The 22652-nt window shown below is 48.3% G+C and overlaps 2 protein-coding genes across 6 annotated transcripts; one reads left to right on the top strand and one right to left on the bottom strand.

Annotated features, from left to right (window-relative positions):
• Window positions 1–387: 387 nt before the first annotated feature.
• LOC142468281 (cullin-associated NEDD8-dissociated protein 1-like) lies at window positions 388–16893 on the top strand. 5 transcript variants are annotated; one of them, XM_075574665.1, is made up of 15 exons: window positions 388–514; window positions 1987–2584; window positions 4929–5072; window positions 5957–6111; window positions 6783–6906; window positions 7021–7280; window positions 8068–8313; window positions 8753–9045; window positions 9920–10061; window positions 10292–11791; window positions 12232–12327; window positions 12867–13036; window positions 14716–14880; window positions 15188–15295; window positions 16068–16893. In XM_075574665.1, the coding sequence occupies exons 2-15, from the start codon at window positions 2517–2519 to the stop codon at window positions 16293–16295; spliced, it is 3699 nt and encodes a 1232-aa protein (XP_075430780.1). In that variant the 5' UTR covers window positions 388–514; window positions 1987–2516; the 3' UTR covers window positions 16296–16893. The 5 variants fall into 5 exon arrangements, with proteins under 5 accessions (XP_075430780.1, XP_075430779.1, XP_075430781.1 ...); XM_075574664.1 differs by lacking the exon at window positions 388–514 and having other exon boundaries at window positions 1025–2584; XM_075574666.1 differs by lacking the exon at window positions 388–514 and having other exon boundaries at window positions 1026–2584; window positions 7024–7280.
• A 1307-nt stretch (window positions 16894–18200) lies between these two features.
• RPL32 (ribosomal protein L32) lies at window positions 18201–22091 on the bottom strand. Its single transcript, XM_075574663.1, has 4 exons — window positions 21981–22091; window positions 19547–19647; window positions 19190–19371; window positions 18201–18383 (listed from the first exon to the last, which is right to left on the bottom strand). Exons 2-4 carry the CDS (start codon window positions 19640–19642, stop codon window positions 18254–18256), a joined length of 408 nt encoding a protein of 135 aa, XP_075430778.1. The 5' UTR covers window positions 19643–19647; window positions 21981–22091; the 3' UTR covers window positions 18201–18253.
• Between the last annotated feature and the right edge of the window lie 561 nt (window positions 22092–22652).

Genomic DNA, 22652 nt, shown 5'->3' with positions numbered 1-22652 from the left:
GGAAGGGGAAAAGGGGCAAGGAAAAAGAGGGGGGCGGGGGTGTGGGGGAGGGGGTGTGTGAAAGGGTGGGGGGGAGAGTGAAAGGGTGGGGGGGAGAGAGTGTGAAAGGGTTGGGGGGGAGAGAGTGTGAAAGGGGGGGGAGAGAGTGTGAAAGGGGGGGGAGAGAGTGTGAAAGGGGGGGGGAGAGAGTGTGAAAGGCGTGGGGGAGAGAGTGTGAAAGGGGGGGGGGAGAGAGTGTGAAAGGGGGGGGGAGAGTGTGTGAAAGGGTGGGGGGGGGAGAGAGAGTATTGTATTGTATGTCTTTATTTATATAGCGCCATTAATGTACATAGCGCTTCACAGTAGTAATATACGTGGTAATCGAATAATTAACAGATAATATAAATAACAGATCATGGGAATAAGTGCTTTAGACATAAACATAACATTAAGGAAGAGGAGTCCCTGCCCCGAGGAGCTTACAGTCTAATTGGTAGGTAGGGAGAACGTACAGAGACAGTAGGAGGGAGTTCTGGTAAGTGCGTCTGCAGGGGGCCAAGCTTTATGTATCATGTGTTCAGAATAGCCACAGTGCTATTCATATGCTTCTTTAAGCAAGTGTGTCTTAAGGTGGGTCTTAAAGGTTGATAGTGAGGGTGCTAGTCGGGTATTGAGGGGAAGGGCATTCCAGAGGTGTGGGGCAGTCAGTGAAAAAGGTTTAAGGCGGGAGAGGGCTTTCGATAAAAAGGGGGTAGAGAGAAGACATCCTTGAGCAGAACGCAAGAGTCGGGATGGTGCATAGCGAGAAATTAGGGCTGAGATGTAAGGAGGGGCAGAAGAGTGTAAAGCTTTAAAAGTGAGGAGAAGAATGGAGTGTGAGATGCGGGATTTGATTGGAAGCCAGGAGAGGGATTTCCGGAGGGGAGAGAGTGTTAAAGAGTAGGTGGGAGGGAGTAGAGAGGGGAGTGAGGGGGAGGAAAGACAGTTGGGGAGAGGGAAAGAGAGATTGAGGGGGGAGAGGGAAGAAGAAGAAAGAAAAATCGACTTGTATCACAAATAATACATCACATAAATATATATATATCTAGGATGCACATTTTCATTATAATAGGATATTTATCCTGTTGAGGTTCAGGGACCTGAGGAGAGCCGCAGTACAGGCGGTCCTCGGTTATCCAACGGGACCCGTTCTGGATGTAGCGTTGGACAGTGAAACCGTTGTAAAGTGAGTCCCATGTTAATCAGTGGCGGTGAGCGTCGGATAACGCATTCAGGCATCGGAAAACGGTCCCATAGGGTTCCATTGTAAAGCGTCGGATATGCCATTCGTCGTAAAGTTAAACGACGGATAGTGAGGACTGCCTGTACACATTAATTAGCGGCAGATTCACAGTATCTAGCAGAATAATAATACAATTAGGTGGTCGGGTTATTACTCGAATAGAAACATCCTTAATAAATCATTAGATATCCAGCACTAAAAGTCTGACTCTATATTTATTTATTTATACAATATTTTACCAGGAAGTAATACATTGAGAGTTACCTCTCGTTTTCAAGTATGTCCTGGGCACAGTTATGATGACAAATAATACATGGTTACAAGTACAGTTACATAAGTGAACAGGGTGTACATTATATACAAGACATTGCATGCACAGTTAGAGATACTATATATTATAAGCGTATGTAACAGTTACAGACCAGATTAAAATGAGATGGGTTTTGTTTTGAAAGAACTTAAACTGGTGGCGGCTGTGAGAGTCTCCGGTAGATTGTTCCAGTTTTGGGGTGCACGGTAAGAGGAGGAGAAGCGGCCGGATACTTTATATACCCGGACACCCAAATAATTCTCTGTTTCGTTCAATATTAGCGGATCAGTGACAGGGGCAGCTTCACACGAGGACCGCGATCTGGGGGTCTGTGCCTCGGAGTGACGCGGTCCCCAAATATCTCCTGCTTCACATGGAACACGTTTGCTAATTCCGCCTCTTCCATTTGCCGCAGGTTATTTTCTATAAACGATGTCCAGAGGCGCAAAACGTGATCCACGTCATGATCTGTGCCACGTAACTGCCCCTGAACCCCACCGTAAAGCACAGGGCACAGCTACCGTGAGGCCAAGAGATACAGCTTGACAATGGAGGGACCGGGTTTCAATTTTGTATTGGGCGGAGAATCCGCCGCTTTTGCTTATTTGGGTTATTGTCGCCTTTTAAACGCTGTGTGACATTCCCAGCTCCCCACGGGCTCGCTGACCCGTCACTGCAGACTGTCAGTGTCCAAGTGCACTAAGGGGAGGTGACCAGCAGAGGTCCCCCCCGGGCCACTCTCACGGTCTATTTATATCCTTCTGACAGCCAGCGCAGTGTCAGCTTTTCCAGCGACTTCTAAACAGGGGACAGTGATCACGACTCCCCCACCCCACCGATGTCACTCCTGTCGCCATATTCTCCCTACCCGGGGTCACAAGGAGCTGCCCGCTTCCCCACAGCCACGTCACATCTGCCCAGAGGGGCTGCAGTTTGGCTGTCACCATGAGCAGTGTCACCTATCACATCTCCAGCTTGCTGGAGAAGATGACTTCCAGTGACAAGGACTTCAGGTGAGAGGTGACACCGCTGCACATGGGGTGTGGGTGGTTTTATTTAAAAGCCTCCACTTTGTTTCGCCGACACTTTGAATGCAAATACTTTACATCGCTTCCGTGAACCCTGGCTCCCAGCAGGCGCACTCACCAGAACCTCTTCTTACTGTCTCTGTACGTTCTCCCCACCAATTAGATTGTAAGCTCTTCGGAGCAGAGACTCCTTTTCCTAAATGTTACTTTAATGTCTGAAGCACTTATTCCCATGATCTGTTATTTATATGATTGTCACGTGTATTACTACTGTGAAGCGCTATGTACATTAATAGCGCTATATAAAGACATACATACATACTGATACATACCGGTACATACACACATACATACAGAGACATACATATATACATACACACATACATACATACCGGTACATACATACATACTGATACATACATACATACTGATACATACATACATACTGATACATACCGGTACATACACACATACATACACACATACATACATACTGGTACATACACACATACATACATACATACTGATACATACATACATACTGATACATACATACATACATACACACATACACACATACTGATACATACACACATACATACCGGTACATACACACATACATACATACATACATACATACATACATACAGATACATACATATATACATACATACATACTGATACATACATACATGCATACATGCATACATACTCATACATACATACATACATACCGGTACATGCACACATACATACATACATACAGATACATACATACATACATACTGATACATACATACATACTGATACATACATACATATATACCGGTACATGCACACATTTGCTCTCCTTTTTCACAGGAGTACGCTCTCCGGGAATGATGCACAGTATCCTTACTTTTTGACTTCCCCCTAACCGACATGTATGTGATTGTCTGTTAGAGTATTTGTCTGTGTGTGTTAGAGTATTTGTCTGTGTGTGTTAGAGTATTTGTCTGTGTGTGTTAGAGTATTTGTCTGTGTCCCAAATTCTCCAGTCATTATGATGTTGTCATTCTAATGTTCATTAGCGCCATGAGTTACCCGCAAAGACTTTAGTAATAATAATAACTTTATTTCATATAGCACTTTTCTCCCAATGGGACTCAGAGCGCGTCCCAATTACAGTATATAGCGCGTGGTACGCAGCACATAGAAATGTTACAGACATAGTCCCTGCCCAGGTGAGCTTACAATCTATGTGTTTGGTGCCTGAGGTAAAGGGGGATAAAGTGACTTGCCCAAGGTCACAAGGAGCCGACACCGGGAATTGAAGCAGGTTCCACCCTGACTCAAAGTCAGTGTCACAGTTTTTACTCACTGAGCCGCTACTTCTCTAGTAGGGTAACTCCACAATGTCAGGGTCTCCGTGTCAGAAACATCACAGTATTCTGCCCCCCTGAATGCGTGTCGGGAACACTCTTGGCTTTGGAGTGTGTCCCGCTCTGTGTGTTACTTTGTACCAGGCCGCACCTGTTCCCTGTAAGCCAGGACGTTCTCCCTGCCTTGGAACGATGAGTGTAAAGTTACACGGACTGCATCATATGAGTTACTCGCCCTTTAGGGAAGTTTAGGAGCTGCAGCTGCCCCCTGGTCACTGGAAATGCTGATGACACTTTATACACAGTAACCAGTCTCTGTATTACAGTGGCGTGTACGGCCGCGCATTGCAGGAGACTGTGACATCCATATTGTCTGTTCCTAACTCCACTGGAAATGAACACGCTGCCCTGTCTAATGATACAAAGTATCTCTCCCACCCCTTCACTGCCAAAGGGACCGGCAGATTATTGCTGCGCCTCAATAGAACATTCAAACACTTTTCTTTGTGTATCCCAAACATTCATTGGGAAAAGGCTTTTCATTTAAGAGTAAAATGACCTTTGCCATTAGAATTCAAACGTCATCACTGCATGTTTGGAATTCCTGCAGCAGAATAATGTTATATTTTCTTCTATAATGCAGCCCCCAGCACAAGGGGTCTCTGCCCTGAAGAGCATACAATCTAATGTTGGTGCCTGAGATAAAGTGACTTGCTCAGGGTCAGAAAGGGATTGGGATTTGTATAGGTTTCACCCACTCTAAAGGCAGGGACACTAACGCTGCTTCCCCTTTAACCCTAGTCTAATTCATGCACCAGGAGTTGCATATTCCATTGAATTATCTGTCTTTGTCTTAGATAAGGCTTTCCGTGCCTGAGCACTTTCACCTGTCTGCAGATTCATTACAGTATGTCATGTCGCTAACGGGACAGAATTTCTCATTAAAAGACGTGCTCGTTATCCGGCAGGTTCATGGCCACTAACGATCTGATGGTGGAGCTGCAGAAGGACTCCATCAAGCTGGACGAGGACTGCGAGAAGAAAGTGGTTAAGATGCTCCTGAATCTGCTGGAGGATAAGAACGGAGAGGTGCAGAATCTGGCGGTGAAATGGTGAGAGAGGTACAGGAGGTCCGGAGCTGCCTATCGTACTATATCACGTGGCATCCACCCCTCAACTCATTCCATCCACCACTCATCTCGCTTTATCCATCCACGGCTTACCTCATTCCATCCATCCACGGCTCACCTCATTCCATCCATCCACGGCTCACCTCATTCCATCCACGGCTCACCTCACTCCATCCACGGCTCACCTCACTGCATCCACGGCTCACCTCACTCCATCCACCACTCACCTCATTCCATCCACCACTCACCTCATTCCATCCACGGCTCACCTCACTGGCATCCATGGCTCACCTCATTCCATCCACCACTCATCTCATTCCATCCATCCACGGCTCACCTCACTCCATCCCCCACTCACTGCACTCCATCCACCACTCATCTCATTCCATCCATCCATGGCTCACCTCATTCCATCCACGGCTCACCTCACTCCATTCATCACTCACTGCACTCCATCCACCACTCACCTCATTCCATCCACCGCTCACTGCACTCCATCCACCACCCACCTCACTCCATCCACCACTCACCTCACTCCATCCCCCGCTCACTGCACTCCATTAATCTGCATCTTGCTTCACTGGCCGCAGGAACCTTTTTATTAAATCAGTTCCTAGCCCATGTGACCCCGACACCTAAACTTGATCTGACACAAATCACACTAAGACGATTGACACAACAGGGGGCTGTTTATTAAAGTTACCTGGCAAAACTGCAACAATTTGGGCTAGAAATAAAACATCACTCTTTTTACCAAGGAGAGAAATCAGTTTTTCAATCTGTGATTTTGGCACCAGTTTTGCAGTGACAGTGCACGGTCTGTGATTTCCTGGGTGCTATCCCCCCTCTCTCACTCTCCTTCCCAGCCTGGGCCCCCTGGTGAGGAAGGTGAAGGAGTATCAGGTGGAGATGATTGTGGACACACTGTGCAGCAACATGTTATCTGACAAAGAGCAGCTGCGAGATATCTGCAGCATCGGGTTAAAGACGGTGATATCAGAGCTTCCCCCAGCAAGCACAGGTAGGGAGAGGTCAGGCGGCTGCACGAGTATCGGACGTGTGTGTGCATGGTCAGGTGTGTGCATGGAAGTGTGCGCGCATGGTAGAATGTACGTGCGCGCATGGAGTATGCACGTGTGCGCATGGGGAGTACGTACGTACGTGCGCACGCATGGGAGTATGGAGTATGTACATGCGCGCGCATGGGAGTATGTACATGTGCGCGCACATGAGAATACATGTGTGCGCATGTGAATAAACGTGTATGCGCATGGGAGCATGCATGTGTGCGCACATGAGAATACGACAGAATAGAGAGTATGCGACCGTGTGCATACAATGCAGAACTCAGATACCCACATTTACTATTCTGTGAAATGAACGGGGCTGAAGTTTCCCCAAGCAAGGGGAATATATTGCTTCACAGCATAATATGTATATGGGCCAGGAGTACAAACTGGTCCTAGTGCAACGACAAAGCAATGGTGCCGTGTGTCACCTGAGACGAATACTAGTCCTGATAAAGGAGGATTTGCTTTGTGACGTTTGTTACAGATACAGAAATTGTTACCTGCTTTTTAGTGCGACTGTTTTTCTTTGGTGCCCCTGATATTTGGATTTGCAGGGCACGTTTTCTTTTTGTTTGCTGGTCACATACAGTGGCTGTCACCTCTCCCCCGGGTCCCCCTGCAGGGTCAGCGCTGGCCACCAACGTGTGCAGAAAGATCACAGGACAGCTGACCGGAGCCATTGGGAAGCAGGAGGACGCGGCGGTCCAGCTGGAGGCGCTGGACATCCTGTCCGACATGCTGGGCAGGTAATCCCAGTAATTTGGACGTTTATGAGGCATTGTGTGCTCTGTCTGTTATCCTCCCATTTTACTGAGTAACACGGTTACTAGCTGCTCTCTGACCCATCCGTGTGTCCCTAGCAGGTTAGGAGGGACCCTCTTCACTTTCCACCCGTCCATTCTGAGCTGCCTCCTCCCCCAGCTCACCAGCCCCCGGCTCGCCGTCAGGAAGAGGGCAGTCCTGGCACTGGGGTACCTGGTGCAGACCTGCAGTGGGAACCTGTTCACAGAACTCGTGGAACACCTTGTGGCGGAGCTGAGGAAGAATGAGTCCACGTCCACCACCAGGACCTACATCCAGTGCGTGGCGACCGTCAGCTGGCAGGCGGGACACAGACTCGGTAAGGGGAGTGGGGGGTCAGTGCCACGTTACAGACTAGGTAAGGGGACTGGGGGGGTCAGTGCCATGTTACAGACTAGGTAAGGGGAGTGGGGGGTCAGTGCCACGTTACACAGACTAGGTAAGGGGAGTGGGGGGGTCAGTGCCACGTTACAGACTAGGTAAGGGGACTGGGGGGGTCAGTGCCATGTTACAGACTAGGTAAGGGGAGTGGGGGGTCAGTGTCACGTTACACAGACTAGGTAAGGGGACTGGGGGGGTCAGTGCCATGTTACACAGACTAGGTAAGGGGAGTGGGGGGTCAGTGCCACGTTACACAGACTAGGTAAGGGGAGTGGGGGGTCAGTGCCACGTTACACAGACTAGGTAAGGGGACTGGGGGGGTCAGTGCCATGTTACAGACTAGGTAAGGGGAGTGGGGGGTGAGTGCCACGTTACACAGACTAGGTAAGGAGAGTGGGGATCAGTGCCACGTTACAGACTAGGTAAGGGGAGTGGGGGGTCAGTGCCATGTTACAGACTAGGTAAGGGGAGTGGGGGGTCAGTGCCACGTTACACAGACTAGGTAAGGGGAGTGGGGATCAGTGCCACGTTACACAGACTATGTGAGCGGGGGGATAGTGCCACGTGGCACAGACTGGGGTGGGGGATAGGGGGCTCTGCTCCATGGAGTTCCCAGTCCAGAGGGTCACGATATAAACACTGTAATGTAAAATTGTATCAATTTATAAATGACTCTTCCTCACCTTCTCTCTCTATGCTCTACCTCCCCCCCCCCCCCTCCCCAGGGCCACATCTAGAGAGAATCGTGCCTCTGGTGGTGAGGTTCTGTAAGGTGGAGGATGACGAGTTGCAGGAGCAGTGCTTCCAGGCCCTGAAGTCCTTCATCAAAAGATGCCCCAAGGAGATCTCCGAGCACGTCCCCACCGTGACGGAGCTGTGCCTGAAATACATCGCCTACGATCCTAACTACAACTATGACAGCGAGGAAGAGGATGAGGAAGTCATGGAGATGGAGAGCGAGGAAGAGCAAGGTACAAAATTAATTAGTTTGTCCTTCCCACTCCAGGGTGACACAGTGACAAAGAGGGGACCTATTGTACATGGAGTGTCCAGCAGGGTGACACAGTGACACAGAGGGGACCTTTTGTACATGGAGTGTCCAGCAGGGTGACATGGTGACACAAGAGGGGACCTGCTGTACATGAAGTGCCCAGCAGGGTGACACAAGAGGGGACCTGCTGTACATGAAGTGTCCAGCAGGGTGACACAGTGACACAGAGGGGACCTGTTGTACATGGAGTGTCCAGCAGGGTGACACAGTGACACAGAGGGGACCTGTTGTACATGAAGTGTACAGCAGGGTGACACGGTGACACAAGAGGGTGCTCTTACTTCAGTGTAACATGTTTGGGACATTAAGAGTTGGGATGTGAGGGGATCCTGTTTAATCCGAGTCTGTGTGTCCGGCAGAGAGTGACGATGAGTACAGCGATGACGATGACATGAGCTGGAAGGTGCGACGCTCTGCAGCTAAGTGCCTGGAGTCCCTGATCAGCGCCAGACCGGACCTGCTGCTGGAATTGTACCACACAGCGGCCCCTGCACTCGTTCTTCGCTTTAAGGAGCGCGAGGAGAACGTCAAAGCCGATATCTTCTCCGCGTACATCGCTCTGCTCAGGCAGACACGCTCAGCGCAGAGCTGGAGACAGGTTTCCAAGATGGCCGGCAGAGAAGACGCTCCACTCAGTGTGCTGCAGAGCCAGGTGAGAGGAGATGCTCTGCTCAGTGTGCTGCAGAGCCAGGTAAGGAGATGCTCTGTTCTGCAGATTCAGGTGAGAGAAGACGCTCAGCGCAGTGTGCTGCAGAGCCAGATGAGAGGAGACGCTCAGCGCAGTGTGCTGCAGATTCAGGTGAGAGGAGACGCTCTGCTCAGTGTGCTGCAGAGCCAGATGAGAGGAGACGCTCTGCTCAGTGTGCTGCAGAGCCAGGTGAGAGGAGACGCTCTGCTCAGTGTGCTGCAGAGCCAGGTGAGAGGAGAGGCTCTGCTCAGTGTGCTGCAGAGCCAGGTGAGAGGAGATACTCAGTGTGCTGCAGAGCCAGGTGAGAGGAGACGCTCTGTGTGCTGCAGTCAAGTGAGAATAAATGCTTTGCTCTGTGCTGCAGTCAGGTAAGACTCTAGTGAGGAATCTCAACACAGTGCAGCCTCCAAATCTCTATGTGCTCTGCTCTTTCCCCTGTGCTGCTGTGTAATACCAGGAGATGCAAAGCTGTGGTGTAATGATTTACACTGATACTCGCTGTGACAATGAAATCACTAACCCAAGACGTCTGCCCCCTATTGAATTTGAGTGTGTGTGTGTGTGTGTGTGTGTGTGTGTGTGTGTGTGTGTGTGTGTGTGTGTGTGTGTGTGTGTGTGTGTGTGTGTGTGTGTGTGTGTATAGTGCACTCGTAATGTATCACTATAGTTAGATGAGGTTAAAAAAGACAAAAGTCCATAGAGTGCAAGCTATGTTGAATGTAATTGGCTGCTCATCCTATATTTATAATTATATACATAAATCACTTTGTGTTCTGTGTAGCCAGTCATGTTTAACCCTTTCCCAGCCTCCTGTCATTCTGTATCGCTGCTCCTGCAGGTCCCCTCCGTTGTGAAGTCTCTGCACAGACTCTTCAGAGATAAGAGCGTCAAGTCCCGCCAGGGCTGCTTCGCTGTGCTCACAGAGTTAACCATCGCACTGCCAGGCTGCCTGTCCCAGCACATCCCAGCTCTGGTTCCAGGTGCGACCTCTGCTCAGGAACCTGGGAGGTTGGGGGGATGGGGGGATGGGGGGGAGGGGGAGAGAGAAAGGGTTAAAACTAGTGCTATAAAACAGGCCAAGATTTATCAAAGAAAACAAAGTTTTTCTTTTGATAAATCTAGTGTTGTTCTTTCCCACAGGAGGGCAGTTTGGCAGCCAGGAGACTAGGATATGTAACCCCCTGTGTGCCTGTCCTCTCTCTGCTCACAGGGCTCCTTTTCTCCCTCACTGATAAGTCCAGCAGCTCCAACATGCGCCTGGATACCATGAGTTTCCTGCATGTCCTGCTCAGCAGTCACCCCCCGGAGTGCTTCCAGCCGCACCTCTCCGCCATCCTGCCCCCCGTGGTCACCTGCATCGCTGACCCTTTCTACAAGATCACCTCTGAGGCCCTGCTCGTGGCCCAGCAGCTGGTCAGGGTAATCCGACCTCTGGACCAGCCGCTGGCCTCTCCCACCTCGCCCTACGTGAGGGAGCTGTTCAACGCTACGTTGAAGAGGCTGCAGGCAGCGGACATAGACCAGGAGGTAAAGGAGCGGGCGCTGTCCTGCATGGGTCACCTCATCTGCCACCATGGGGACCAGCTAGGAGGAGACCTACAGCCCACCCTGTGCCTCTTCCTGGAACGGCTGCGCAACGAGATCACACGGCTCACGGCGGTGAAAGCTCTCACACTTATTGCAGGGTCTCCGCTGAGGATCGACCTGCGCCCTCTCCTGAAGGAGGCTCTGCCTGTCCTGGCCTCCTTCCTGCGCAAGAGCCAGCGGGCCCTGAGGCTGGGGACTGTCGCCGCCCTGGGGGTGCTGGTGAGGAATTACAGTGACTGCCTCAAGCCTCCCATGGTGGATCCGCTACTAGGGGAGCTGCCTCCCCTGTTGGCCGAGTCAGACATGCATGTGGCTCAGGTCACCGTGGACTTCCTCACTATACTGGTGACTGCTCACCCGGCATCCCTCCCCAAGCTGGGTCCCCGTGTCCTCCCCCAGCTCTTCCAGCTGGTACACTCCCCACTACTGCAGGGCGGTGCCCTCTCCTCCATCCAGTCCTTCTTCCGAGTACTGGTGCTAAGCCGCACTCCTCACCTGGGCTATGCGGAGCTCCTCAAACAGCTGACAGGGCCTGTGCACTCTTCCGGGCCAGGGGCCACTCCCCACAAACAGGCCTTCCACTCTGTGGCCAAATGTGTGGCGGCCCTGGCAGGCGCGTGCCCCAAGGAGTCGGCAGCTTCCGTCACCCAGTTCATCCAGGATGCCAAGAGCCCCCGCGTGGGGGACCCCGTGAAAGTGCTGGCCTTCCTGGCGCTGGCAGAGATCGGGCGAGAGAAGAGCCTGGGCGGGCAGCAACGGGAGCTGAAAAGTGTCATCCTGGAGGCGTTTGTGTCCCCGAGCGAGGAGGTGAAGTCTGCGGCCTCCTATGCTCTGGGGAATGCCAGCGTGGGGAGCCCCGCAGACTTCTTGCCCTTCCTGCTGCAGGAGATCGGGGCTCAGCCTCGGAGGCAGTACCTCCTGCTGCACTCCCTCAAGGAGGCGCTAAGCTCCCTGCCCAGCGAGGAGCTGAAGCCGTACCAGGAAGACGTGTGGAGCCTGCTGCTCCAGCACTGCCAGGGTGCAGAAGAGGGCACTAGGAATGTGGTGGCAGAGTGCCTGGGCAAGCTGACGCTGGTGAGCCCTGCACAGCTGTTACCCAGGCTGTGCAAGCAACTCAGCTCAGGTAAGGCAGGGAGAGCCGGGGAGGGAAAGGAAGTTACAAGGGAAGGAAATGATCTAGCAGCAGATATAAACTTTTATTACTGGGGATAACTCACTGGAGAAATTCAGTCTGAAATGAACATTTTATATTAAAATCACACCCTTTAACCCCCCCCTCCCGGTAACAGGAGGTCACGTCCAGACATCGCAGAGATGCAGAACACTGAATATAGCACAACACACAGGGAAACCACGTCCTTTACTTGGGAAGTTTTACCTTGATTATTGTACTGATATTTAGACCTTTCCAGACCTATTAAAAACACATAGCTGTTCCCTGACATAAAAACATTCAAATTCCAGTTTTTTTCTTAATTGGGGGTGTAGCTCTTGTTAAAAGTACATGGCTGGGATGCTGCTCGATGTTCTACGTCTCACGCTTTGCACGCCTGCGATTCACAGGTTCTCCTCACACACGCAGCACTGTGGTCACTGCCATTAAATTCACCATCTCTGACCAACCTGCGCCCATCGACTCCCTGCTCCAAGGATGCATAGGTAAGCAGGGAGGGAGAGGGTCATGCCGGGTGAGATCCACCAGTGGGGCCCACAAGTTCCCTCACTGGTTCTGGCATCTGTGCGGCTCTCTAATTCATGGCAGGCGTCTCTTGCAAACGCCGGAAAGATTTCTGGAAATAAGACGTGTGCGGCTCTGATTCTGGCGTATCCTGGGTGTCCGCATCCTAAACACTGACCCTTTGGGACAACCTCAGAGGGAGCAGGGGGATCCTGAACCAGCTCCACAGACTTTTGCGGGTTATATAAAGATTGCAGGGACAATTGGCACAATGTCAGCCCAGCATCTGGAGCAGGTCGTGGCCAGAGGGAGGTTCCTAGCAGAGCCCAGGTTACACTGGGTATTTTGGCAATGTTCTGCAAGAAAACAATATTCTTCCTCTTTGGTTCTTTCTATGGTCCAGTCTAGCAAGCTCCTTCTTAGCGGGCTTGGTGTAACTTTATTGACCAGTTAGTGCTGCTATTTGGTGTGTGTGTGTCAGCGAGTGTCAGGTTTGCTTTCTTCCCTCTTCTGTGAACAGGTGAATTCTTGAAGACCCTCCAAGACTCGGACCCCAACGTGCGCCGCGTGGCACTGGTGATGTTTAACTCTGCAGCTCACAACAAGCCGTCGCTGGTCAGGGACTTGCTGGGCAGCGTCCTGCCCCCTCTGTACAATGAGACCAGAGTCAGGCGGGAGCTTGTCCGAGAGGTGAGAAATATAAACTTCAGTAATCCTAGTGATGGACACTAAAAACTTTACTATTTACATACAGTTAAGCACACGCGATACATATACATACATATGTGTACACGTGCATCTTTACACAAACACATGCACACTGATACACATAGCTCAGTGGCTCAGTGAGTAACGATGCTGAATTTGCTGAAGCATTGGAACCTGGTTCAATTCCTGGCGTCAGCTTCTTGTGACGTTGGGTAAGTCACTTTATCTCCCTGTGCCTCAGGGAGATAAAAATAGATTTGTAAGCTCTACAGGGCTGGGACTTGTGCCTGGAAAAACTATGTACAGCGCTGTGAACAGTATTAGCACTATACAAGAACAAAACTATTATTATTATTGTCACGGGAACTTGTGAGAGGCCTATATTATACACCAAAATACCTGGGTTGAACTGAACACGGCTGAGTTATGATAAAATATAACTTATTCCTTGAAAAAGGTGAACACACGAAATATACAAATAACAGGCAAAATATACACTTACTTAAAGGGTTTGGACAAGAAAGCCATCAGGATACAGGATTGGCAATTTCTTCCATAATACATGTTCAGATGTAGTCATCACGAAAAGCACACAAGACAACTGAGTATAGGACTGACACTGGTTTATAAGCAATTCCAGTCATAAATCAGTGGTGAGGTTGACAGTCTTACCCCAGAGTAAAACTCCTCCCACCCCAGGACGTTTAAAAACGGCTTTTCCTATCTAAATAACTTCATAACTTCAGTTCAGTAATACTTACTGGGACGCGAGACATATTAATACATTCCGGCACGCATGACGCTCCCAATGAGACTAAATATTACAGTGTAATACTAAAATTAAGAGAGATATTAATATCTGTCTCTTAGTACCTGCTAGACATCATGTGTCTGTAATCATTATGTGCGAATCGGTCCCACGAATACACACATGTAGCTTTTAGCACGTTCAGCCGAGGACATCTCATAATATTCTTATAATTAATAAGGTCACTCATTCTGATATCTCCTTCTGTAACCGCACCCATGGCCCCCATAAAACCCCTTGTCAAGAAATCCTTTGAAGCTGGGCCTCCTGTGTAGAGAACATTTGTCACAGGTGCTATATTTCACACCCAATGCTCCAGACCTGGGTCCTAGCTGTCTCTACCAGCAATACACCCTTGGCCTGCCAATTAGGTATTAACATACAACAAACCCCCTCTGTACTTTTCACACCCAACTTCAATCAAGCCTTTTGAAGCCCAGATATTTCTGAAAAGACACCACACATATTTGTATTTTCCTAAAACTGTAGCTCATTAACCCCTTAAGCCTCCCGCATCAACCCCAGTGTATGTGTTGGTGCAAACACTGGAACAGAAACAATACATTTTTACAGGGGAATATACATTAGGATGCTGAAGCAAGGTAAAAACACATTACTGGACCACAGTTCAGTTAACCCCTTGCTTCCCAGGTGAGAGTAGGGGGTGGCCAAATGGGGTGTAACCCCTTTAATCCCTGGCCAAACCCCCTCTCCCATGACAATTATGCATCGACACGCACACGCACACACACACACAAATATCCATGCATCGTTATGCACACACCTTTTACATGGGCTCGCACATGAGCAAACACATTTGCTTTTGCGTGTGTCTGTCCTCTCATTCTCACAGGTGGAGATGGGCCCCTTTAAGCACACTGTGGACGACGGTTTGGACGTGCGGAAGGCGGCCTTCGAGTGTATGTACACACTGCTGGAGAGCTGCCTGGACCAGCTGGATATCTACGAGTATTTAAACCACGTGGAGGACGGTCTAAAGGATCATTACGACATCAGGGTAAGAGAGTTAAAAGGTAGCGTCTGCGCTTCAGGGTATGTATAGCGGGGATGCAGCGTGGGGCGGTGGGGTTATTACTGGAGGGAAAGTCCCACGTCGCAGCCAGGGGTCCAGCAACACTGGGATTTAGCAGTTTCTACAGTTGTTGCTTTTTAAAGTGTTGCAGGCCCCCTGGCACCCGAGGGGTTAAAAAAAAAAAAAAACCTGCTACATGAACTGTTTAATTAGACCTTCTGCAATTTGATACTTTTGATGAACTCCTTGGATGTATATCAGCGCTGTGTTCCTGCTCCCTCCTACCATGCAGATGCTCACCTTCATCATCCTCACTCGCCTGTCCGCCCTGTGCCCCAGCACCGTGCTCCAGCGGCTAGACCAGTTGATTGAACCTCTCCGTGCCACCTGCACCACCAAGGTAACGTACTGCGCGGTTATCCCAAGGTAACGTACTGCGCGGTTATCCCAAGGTAACGTACTGCGCGGTTATCCCACACACGCGGGATTAGCGGCAGATTCTGAGACTGTAACTTGAATCGGAAGAAATGACCTGGTTAGTAGGTAGTTATACCCTCTACTGAACCAGCATGAAAGTTCTTATTAGGTGGCTTGTGACCTCAAATCTCTTCACCTAATGTTTTCCAAAGGAACACATCTCCAGTTATATAATGGCGGTCAATGGGAAAATAGGTTCGCTTTATGGACAACTGTTCTATATTGTATATCGCGGTATTCCTGCACAGGCGTTCCTCGGTTATCCAACAGCGTTGGATAGTGAAGCCGTTGTAAAGCGAGCCCCATGTTAATCAGTGGCGGTGAGCGTCGGATAACGCATTCAGGCGTCAAAAAACATCCCTTAGGGTTGCATTGTAAAGCGTTGGATATGCCATTCGTTGTAAAGTGAAACGTTGGATAACGAGGACTACCTGTAGTTTCAAGTTGTGACCTTTCAAAATAATCAGTGACTTAGGACCAAATTAAAACACGTGTTTAGCAGGTTATACAAGGAATAACACATTTAAGAAAAAAAAAGTGTGTTTTATAGAACTTTTCTGGAATATTTGATCTAACACAATGAGAAATAACCAGGTTTATGGGGTAACTCCATGTCTAAGAGCTTGCTCTTAAAGGGAACTAAAAAGGCCTACACACATTTGCAGAATAAACTTTCAGAAACGTGTGTTCTTTAGGTGAAAGCCGGGTCTGTGAAACAGGAGTTTGAGAAGCAGGACGAGTTGAAACGCTCAGCCATGAGAGCCATCGCAGCCCTGCTCGTTATCCCGGAGGTCGAGAAGAGCCAGGGGATGTCGGAGTTCCTGTCCCAGATCAGAGCCAACCCAGAGCTGTCCTCGCTGTTTGAGAGCATCCAGAAGGACGCCGTGACACTGTGCAGCGCAGACGCCATGGACGTCAGCTAAGAATCTGCTTCCTGGGGGTCACGCTGATCAGTCTGTGCTGAAGCTGCACTTAAAAAGGAACGGTTTAACCACAGCTATTCAGAACTCTTATCTAGTATGTGCCGCAGCTGCAGAGGATGTTACTGTGGCACTGAATGAGCACTCTGAGTTTTAAGTGGCATTTAAAAAAAAAAAATTATACTAATGGCAATAAAATGTAAAAATGTTTACAAGATGCCATAATTGAAAAGACTGAGCTGTAACCCTGCACTGTGCAGCCAAGATAACATGGAAGCAGACAATCATTTTCTCATGTGGATGAGCCGTTCGCCAACAATATTGGTTAACAATCATGAACAGATTACAGCTGATCCTCGAAGATGCTCATTAAAACCAGGACTGGGAATTCAATTTCTTTGCCTCTTGAAAAACCAGATTATAAATAAACCAAGTGTTCCCACAAGGACTCCGGCTTCATGCTCTGCAGGAGTGTGGGTACGTGAGTATCCAGGTAGTCGTAATCGCCACACGTTAGTGCGAAACCGCAAGTGACTTATGCAGGGGGCAGGGTTACTCGCCCACAATTAAAGGAGGAATAAATGTAATGTACTGGAACATGGACATGCTTGTCTGCAGTAGTTTGTACAGAAACAACCTCTACACCAGTGGTTTTCAACAGGGGTTCCTAGTAGCCCTTAGGTTGCCTAAACATCTCTAAAAAGGTTCCCTGCAATGTTCAAGCCATTACATTTCTTTTTTTAACCAGATATTAGCATTTCCAATGCATCTGATCTCAGACGTGCTATTAGAGAGGGTTGGGGTTCCTTACAATGCATCTGATCTCAGGCGTGCTATTAGAGAGGGTCGGGGTTCCTTACAAGGTATCTGATCTCCGCGCTATTAGAGAGGGTTGGGGTCACTTATAATGCCTCTGATCTCAGACGCGCTATTAGAGAGGGTTGGGGTTCCTTATAATGCATCTGATCTCAGGCGTGCTATTAGAGAGGGTCGGGGTTCCTTACAAGGTATCTGATCTCCGCGCTATTAGAGAGGGTTGGGGTCACTTATAATGCCTCTGATCTGATACGTGCTATTAGAGAGGGTCGGTCTGTACAATATCATAGTCTTCCTTAAAAAAAAGGAAACACTGATCTAGGCCTTTACAAATCCCAAATTATACAAATATGCTGCAACTTGGTAAATATTTTGTGTCAACTTACAAGGGCACATACATACAAAAAGGGCAAACTAGGCCTTACCCAGAAATTAATGTAACTACGTGGCAAGACTATTCTTTTTAAAGTAGGTTAGAAGCATGGGTCTCCGGAGCTGAACGGCATTAATCTCGGCTCCGAGGACCTCTTGCTTCCAGAGATACTCATCTGTAATCAGTAAGTGTCCCACGGGAACAGCAAGAGGTTACATGCTGCAGTTTGGATTCTGTATGGAAACGCAACATAAAACCGATACGTGTTCAATAGGTGGAGGTCCCCAGGAACGGCTGTCCCAATTGTTCAGAATAGATCTGCTAATTAGCATCACTCAATATATGCCATTTGTGAAATAGCAAGCTTTCCCATATTGTGTGTATGAGAAGCATAATATCTAAATCTGCCATTTAATGATTATATGAAAATACCCTAGTGTGGCAGGACCAACTAACGTCAGTAATAAAACGTCAGGATATTCAGATGTCAAATTCATCTGCTAAACACGCACACAAAAAAAAGTGTAACAGTTCCATAGAATTGAATGACTTGTATGTGCTGTTGCATTGGTTCCCTTTTCAGACTGTTTGCATTAATGAGGAAACACAGTCCAATGTATTTATAGGAAAAGAAAGCCAAGTGTATCGTACCAAAACCCAGCATCTTCCCCCATGCAGCCCAAACACACCCCCTTCAGAACCACACGCACAGCCTGGAATTGACTAGTTTTCTTTTTATTTAACACAAAGAGCGGCACGAGAGACAGGTCGTTTATTCGTTCTCCTCACTGCGCAATCTGGCGTTGGGGTTCGTGACTTTAATGGCGAGCTGCGCTGCTCTTTCCACAATGGTCTTGCGGTTCTTGGAGGAGACATTGTGAGCAATTTCTGCACAGAAGGACCTGGATGGGAGAGGTGGCTGTCAGTTGTGATATAGGGATACCATTTAGGGTACATGACGGCTCCTCAAGGAACCAACAGCTGACTATCTAGAAGAACTGGGGGTATGTGACCCACATACTTTTTTTGTAGCATCTGTTTCTATTGTGGGAGCATCAGTTAATTTCTTATGAGCAGGAGCAAAGTTGTACAGTAGATGCCAAGTGTGTAAATAATGCCAACCCTAAACTTACCAGGCTTCTAGAGTTACACAGTCAGCCTGAACCAGGGACAATAATAATAAAAAGTTCAAACCTTTGCCCAGAGTGCACACACCAGACAGGTCAATAATACCTGTAATAATTTATTGTCAGACCTCCCAGGAGATCAGGGACAGGGTTGCCTACATCCCCTTTAATGTAGAAAGACAGCATTTTTGCATAACTACTTTGTGGCTATGGTTTACTACTGGGCACAACTACTTTTGTACCCAAGTCGTTGTACATTAAACTACTAAAGGCCCCTATTTGGAATATAGGGGCATTGATGGGTTACCTTGCACCAAGGTTCTCCTTTTTTTCTTGTACTCGTATTGGCAGCGTGCCTCTGTATCCCTTGTATTAAGTAACCCAATTTAAAAGTTGCAGATACATACCCCATCACAAGGACCAAAACACATTACTAATCAGTTTGCTGCATGGGGAGCTCACAACAAATTGGAAAGCAGGTCATGTGTACACCCAGCTTAGCTGTACCCTTTAGTGTTAAAGCATGTTAACAGCAGTAAAAAATATCCCATAACTCCCTGCATCCCTTTTATCCTACTCACTTATTACTCATCATGAGGACCTCCAGCTCCTTGACATTGTGCACCAGAAACTTCTTGAATCCTGTGGGCAGCATGTGTTTGGTCTTCTTGTTACTCCCGTAACCGATGTTGGGCATCAGGATCTGTCCCTTGAACCTCCTGCGGACTCTGTTGTCGATACCCCTGGGCTTACGCCAGTTACGCTGCGGGCGAGAGGAGGGTGTTAAACTCGGCTGAACACCGCACTGATCGCATTGGTTGAGTCTCCAGCTGGAGACCGCTACACACGTCAAACTGAGCTCATGGTAAAATGTGACGATTACCAACAGCCCTAAAAGTATAGAAAGGAGAAGGTTTCAGCTCAAACCCCATACACACCTTAATCTTGACATAGCGATCTGACTGGTGGCGGATGAACTTCTTTGTCCGCTTCTTGACGATCCTTGGTTTAATAAGGGGTCTGAGGGCAGCCATGGTACCTAGAGACAAAAAAAAGGTCTTGTTACACACACACACTGGGAATTCCCTTCAAACCATTACCAAGCTTCACCTTGTTATGCATTGGTTTTTCCCACCCATTCCAACTGTTGCTTCAGTTATTTAATATTTCCCACTGACTTGTAACCTTCACAGAAATAGTCAAAACAATATAAAATGCTCACTCCACAAGTTAAGGGCTCAGTTGCATTAACTATTTGTAACACCAAGAACAGCTTCATGGTATTTTTATGCTGGGTTTTTGCCTGTTAAAATCTGCATACGCACCACCCTCTGTAGGAACAGAGCTAACCTCAAGCATGGCCCAAATACACATGTAGCAGAGTAACTTCCAATAGCCAGTACTTTACGCCGACTATGGAATGGGCAACATCTCTGCCATTCTCTTCCTCCTTCAAAACAAGCCGTAGGAGCATGGGAGGCTCCCCAGACAGGATCCCGGAGGGTGAGAGAATCCTGCACTATGCATTTTTACTTTCCACATGGCTGCTATGGTGACAAATATATAAAAGCAGATGGGTAAGAGGCTCCTAACCAGGTGGTGACTTACTGCCTCTGCATCAAAAGGGAGACAAAGAAATAAAAAAGGAGGCATGTGCAAACACTACTAAAATCTTTACTATATCATAGGAGGGAGATGGTTCCATATGACAGGTAGTTAGAAACCCAACTACACTGGCATGAACAACCCAGGAAACCATCAACACACAGCTAGCAGCATTAGAAGATATACGGTAAGTCAATACAATTAGCATATACAGCAATAATAGCCAGAATGATTAGTAATTAAAGCAAAACCCCAGCCAATTTATTTTAACCTCAGTGCCAGAGTCCTGTCACCTCCAGCCACTAAAAATGGGCAAATGGCCATAACACTGATAGGGATATCACCCAAGGGTCCCTGCGGAGCTGAACTGTGAGTTTACCAGTGTCCGCTTGGACACTTGAATGGCTGCTCAGTAGGAAGGCTCATCAACATCTCGAGGATGCAACTTCCTAGTGGAATGCGGGACTTGACCATTATTACTTTTCCTAAAGACGAGAAATTCGTTGGTAACTAAACCAGCAAGTCTCAGGTGACTGGCTAATTGTCTAGTTCTATCCCTATATTAAAATATAAAAATACAATTATACCGCTAGGTGGGATCGCCGCTTTAAATGTCCCAGGAAACTTGCCATGTACAATATATAAATAACCATACGTCACCCAGACCAGGGGTGGGCAACACCAGTCCACAAGAGCCACCAACAGATCAGGGTTTAGATATCCCTGCTTCAGCACAGGTAGTGCAGACTACGACTGAGCTACCTGTGCTAAAGCATGGATATCCTAAAAGTCTGACCGGTTGGTGGTCTTTGAGGACTGGAGTTGCCCACCCGTGACCAAGACATTTGGTGTGAAGACAGACAGCACTGCAAGTGATCAAAAGACATTATATTCCAAATCAAACATTCTGATTCTCTGAAGGGCCTTGGTCAGTGGATCCCACGCCCAACATCACCACTCTTTTAAAAGGCCATTGATTAACCAACCCGTTAGACCGGCTGCTTCTCCTGCAAGTGTCCCACGCAGGACATTTCAACATCGCAACCAAACATCACCTTTTTTTTTTATCCCACTAGGAAACGCTCGCCATGTTTGATTTGTCTTTCCTTAATGAAGTAGATCCCCCTCCCTGCCACATTACATATATTTCATAAGGTCCCATATACTCAATCCGGCAAGACCCGAACATGAGATATATAGATATCAGCATAATGTGTATATGATGGGGCGGCTCAGGGAGTAAAGGCACCGACTCTGAATGACGCAGATTGTAAACTCTATGGGGTAGGGAATAACGCCTGCAGAAATTCTATGTACCGCGATGCGGACACTGTCAGCACTATACGAGAGAGACACACACACACACACACTAGCAAGGAGTGCAGAGGTTACAGATTTGCTATTCAATGACCCGCTCACTCGGTGCGAATCTCCTAGAATATTATTGAGCCCCTAGACACGTGCACCAGAATCCGGCGGAATCCCACCCCGGTGGTGGCTGCATTGAGTGGAGACACGCCATATATCCTGGCAATATAAGTGCAGCCGCCTCCGGAGTGCGTCCCGTGCAGGCAGCCATCTTGCACACAGGCCAAGAGGCCGCCGGGTGTGGACCGCAGGTAAACCCCCGATAAACAGCTATAATCTGCCCTTTCTCCCCACAAATACTAGGGCGCGGGGTGAGAGAAGAGGCTGAGGATCCCCCATGTGAGCATCCAGCACAGGGATATCGGGTATTGGAGGTGGATGGCAACGGATTTCACTCACCGGTAAAAAATGTCTGCCGTCTCCGCAGACGGGCTGAGGAAGAGAGGGAACGAGAGGCGTCGGCTTACTTAAAGAGGTGCCGAGGACTTCCGGGTGCCGGGTGAAGCACAGTGCCACACAGGGCCAGCGGCGCCAGTCGGTACTGCAAGTATGTGCTATGTGAATTTAGATGATGTATTTTTGTGTATTTTTGTGTATTTTTGTGTATTTTTGTGTATTTTTGTGTATTTTGTTTATTTTGTATGCAGTGAAAGTATGAACTGAAACAAACAGAAACACATACACAATTTGAGATAACTGATTTTAAAGATGCAGCCTCATGGAGCCTCTTATCTCATGCATGATACTTTAATAATATAATTATTTGGCCTATGCACATCTGGGGTTCCCCGGCCTTGCAGAGCTGCCCCAAGAGCTTGCATTCTATTTTAGAAACCTAAGTGACGTGAAGTTAAGGTGAACTATGTGAGGGCTGCGAATCCTCAGCAAATCCCACAAGTCAATTTGGAGTTAGAGTGTAAGCTCTTTCGGCGAGCGACTCCCACCCTGAACTTACTTTCATGTATCCTGCACTTTATTTGTGAATGTAAGACCCAGCTCATTGGGTACAAATCTGGAAAAGATGTCCTCAAGGACTTCTCTTTTTCCATCCCAAATAATAATGATCTCGTC

This window comes from Ascaphus truei, chromosome 17 (assembly GCF_040206685.1).
Source record: "Ascaphus truei isolate aAscTru1 chromosome 17, aAscTru1.hap1, whole genome shotgun sequence".
NCBI classification, from domain to species: Eukaryota; Metazoa; Chordata; class Amphibia; order Anura; family Ascaphidae; genus Ascaphus; species Ascaphus truei.
The sequence above is the reverse complement of the archived record's forward strand: the minus strand, read 5'-3'. Positions and strand labels throughout refer to the sequence as shown.

Coding starts and splice junctions, on each gene's coding strand:
- LOC142468281 (XM_075574665.1), top strand. CDS start 2,517: ATGAGCAGTGTCACCTATCACATCTCCAGCTTGCTGGAGAAGATGACT. Junction 6,112..6,782: donor GCTTCCCCCAGCAAGCACAG/GTAGGGAGAGGT, acceptor GTCCCCCTGCAG/GGTCAGCGCTGGCCACCAAC. Junction 11,792..12,231: donor GTGCAAGCAACTCAGCTCAG/GTAAGGCAGGGA, acceptor TGCGATTCACAG/GTTCTCCTCACACACGCAGC.
- RPL32 (XM_075574663.1), bottom strand. CDS start 19,642: ATGGCTGCCCTCAGACCCCTTATTAAACCAAGGATCGTCAAGAAGCGG. Junction 19,372..19,546: donor ATCGCTATGTCAAGATTAAG/GTGTGTATGGGG, acceptor TCTCGCCCGCAG/CGTAACTGGCGTAAGCCCAG. Junction 18,384..19,189: donor GTCCTCATGATGAGTAATAA/GTGAGTAGGATA, acceptor TCTCCCATCCAG/GTCCTTCTGTGCAGAAATTG.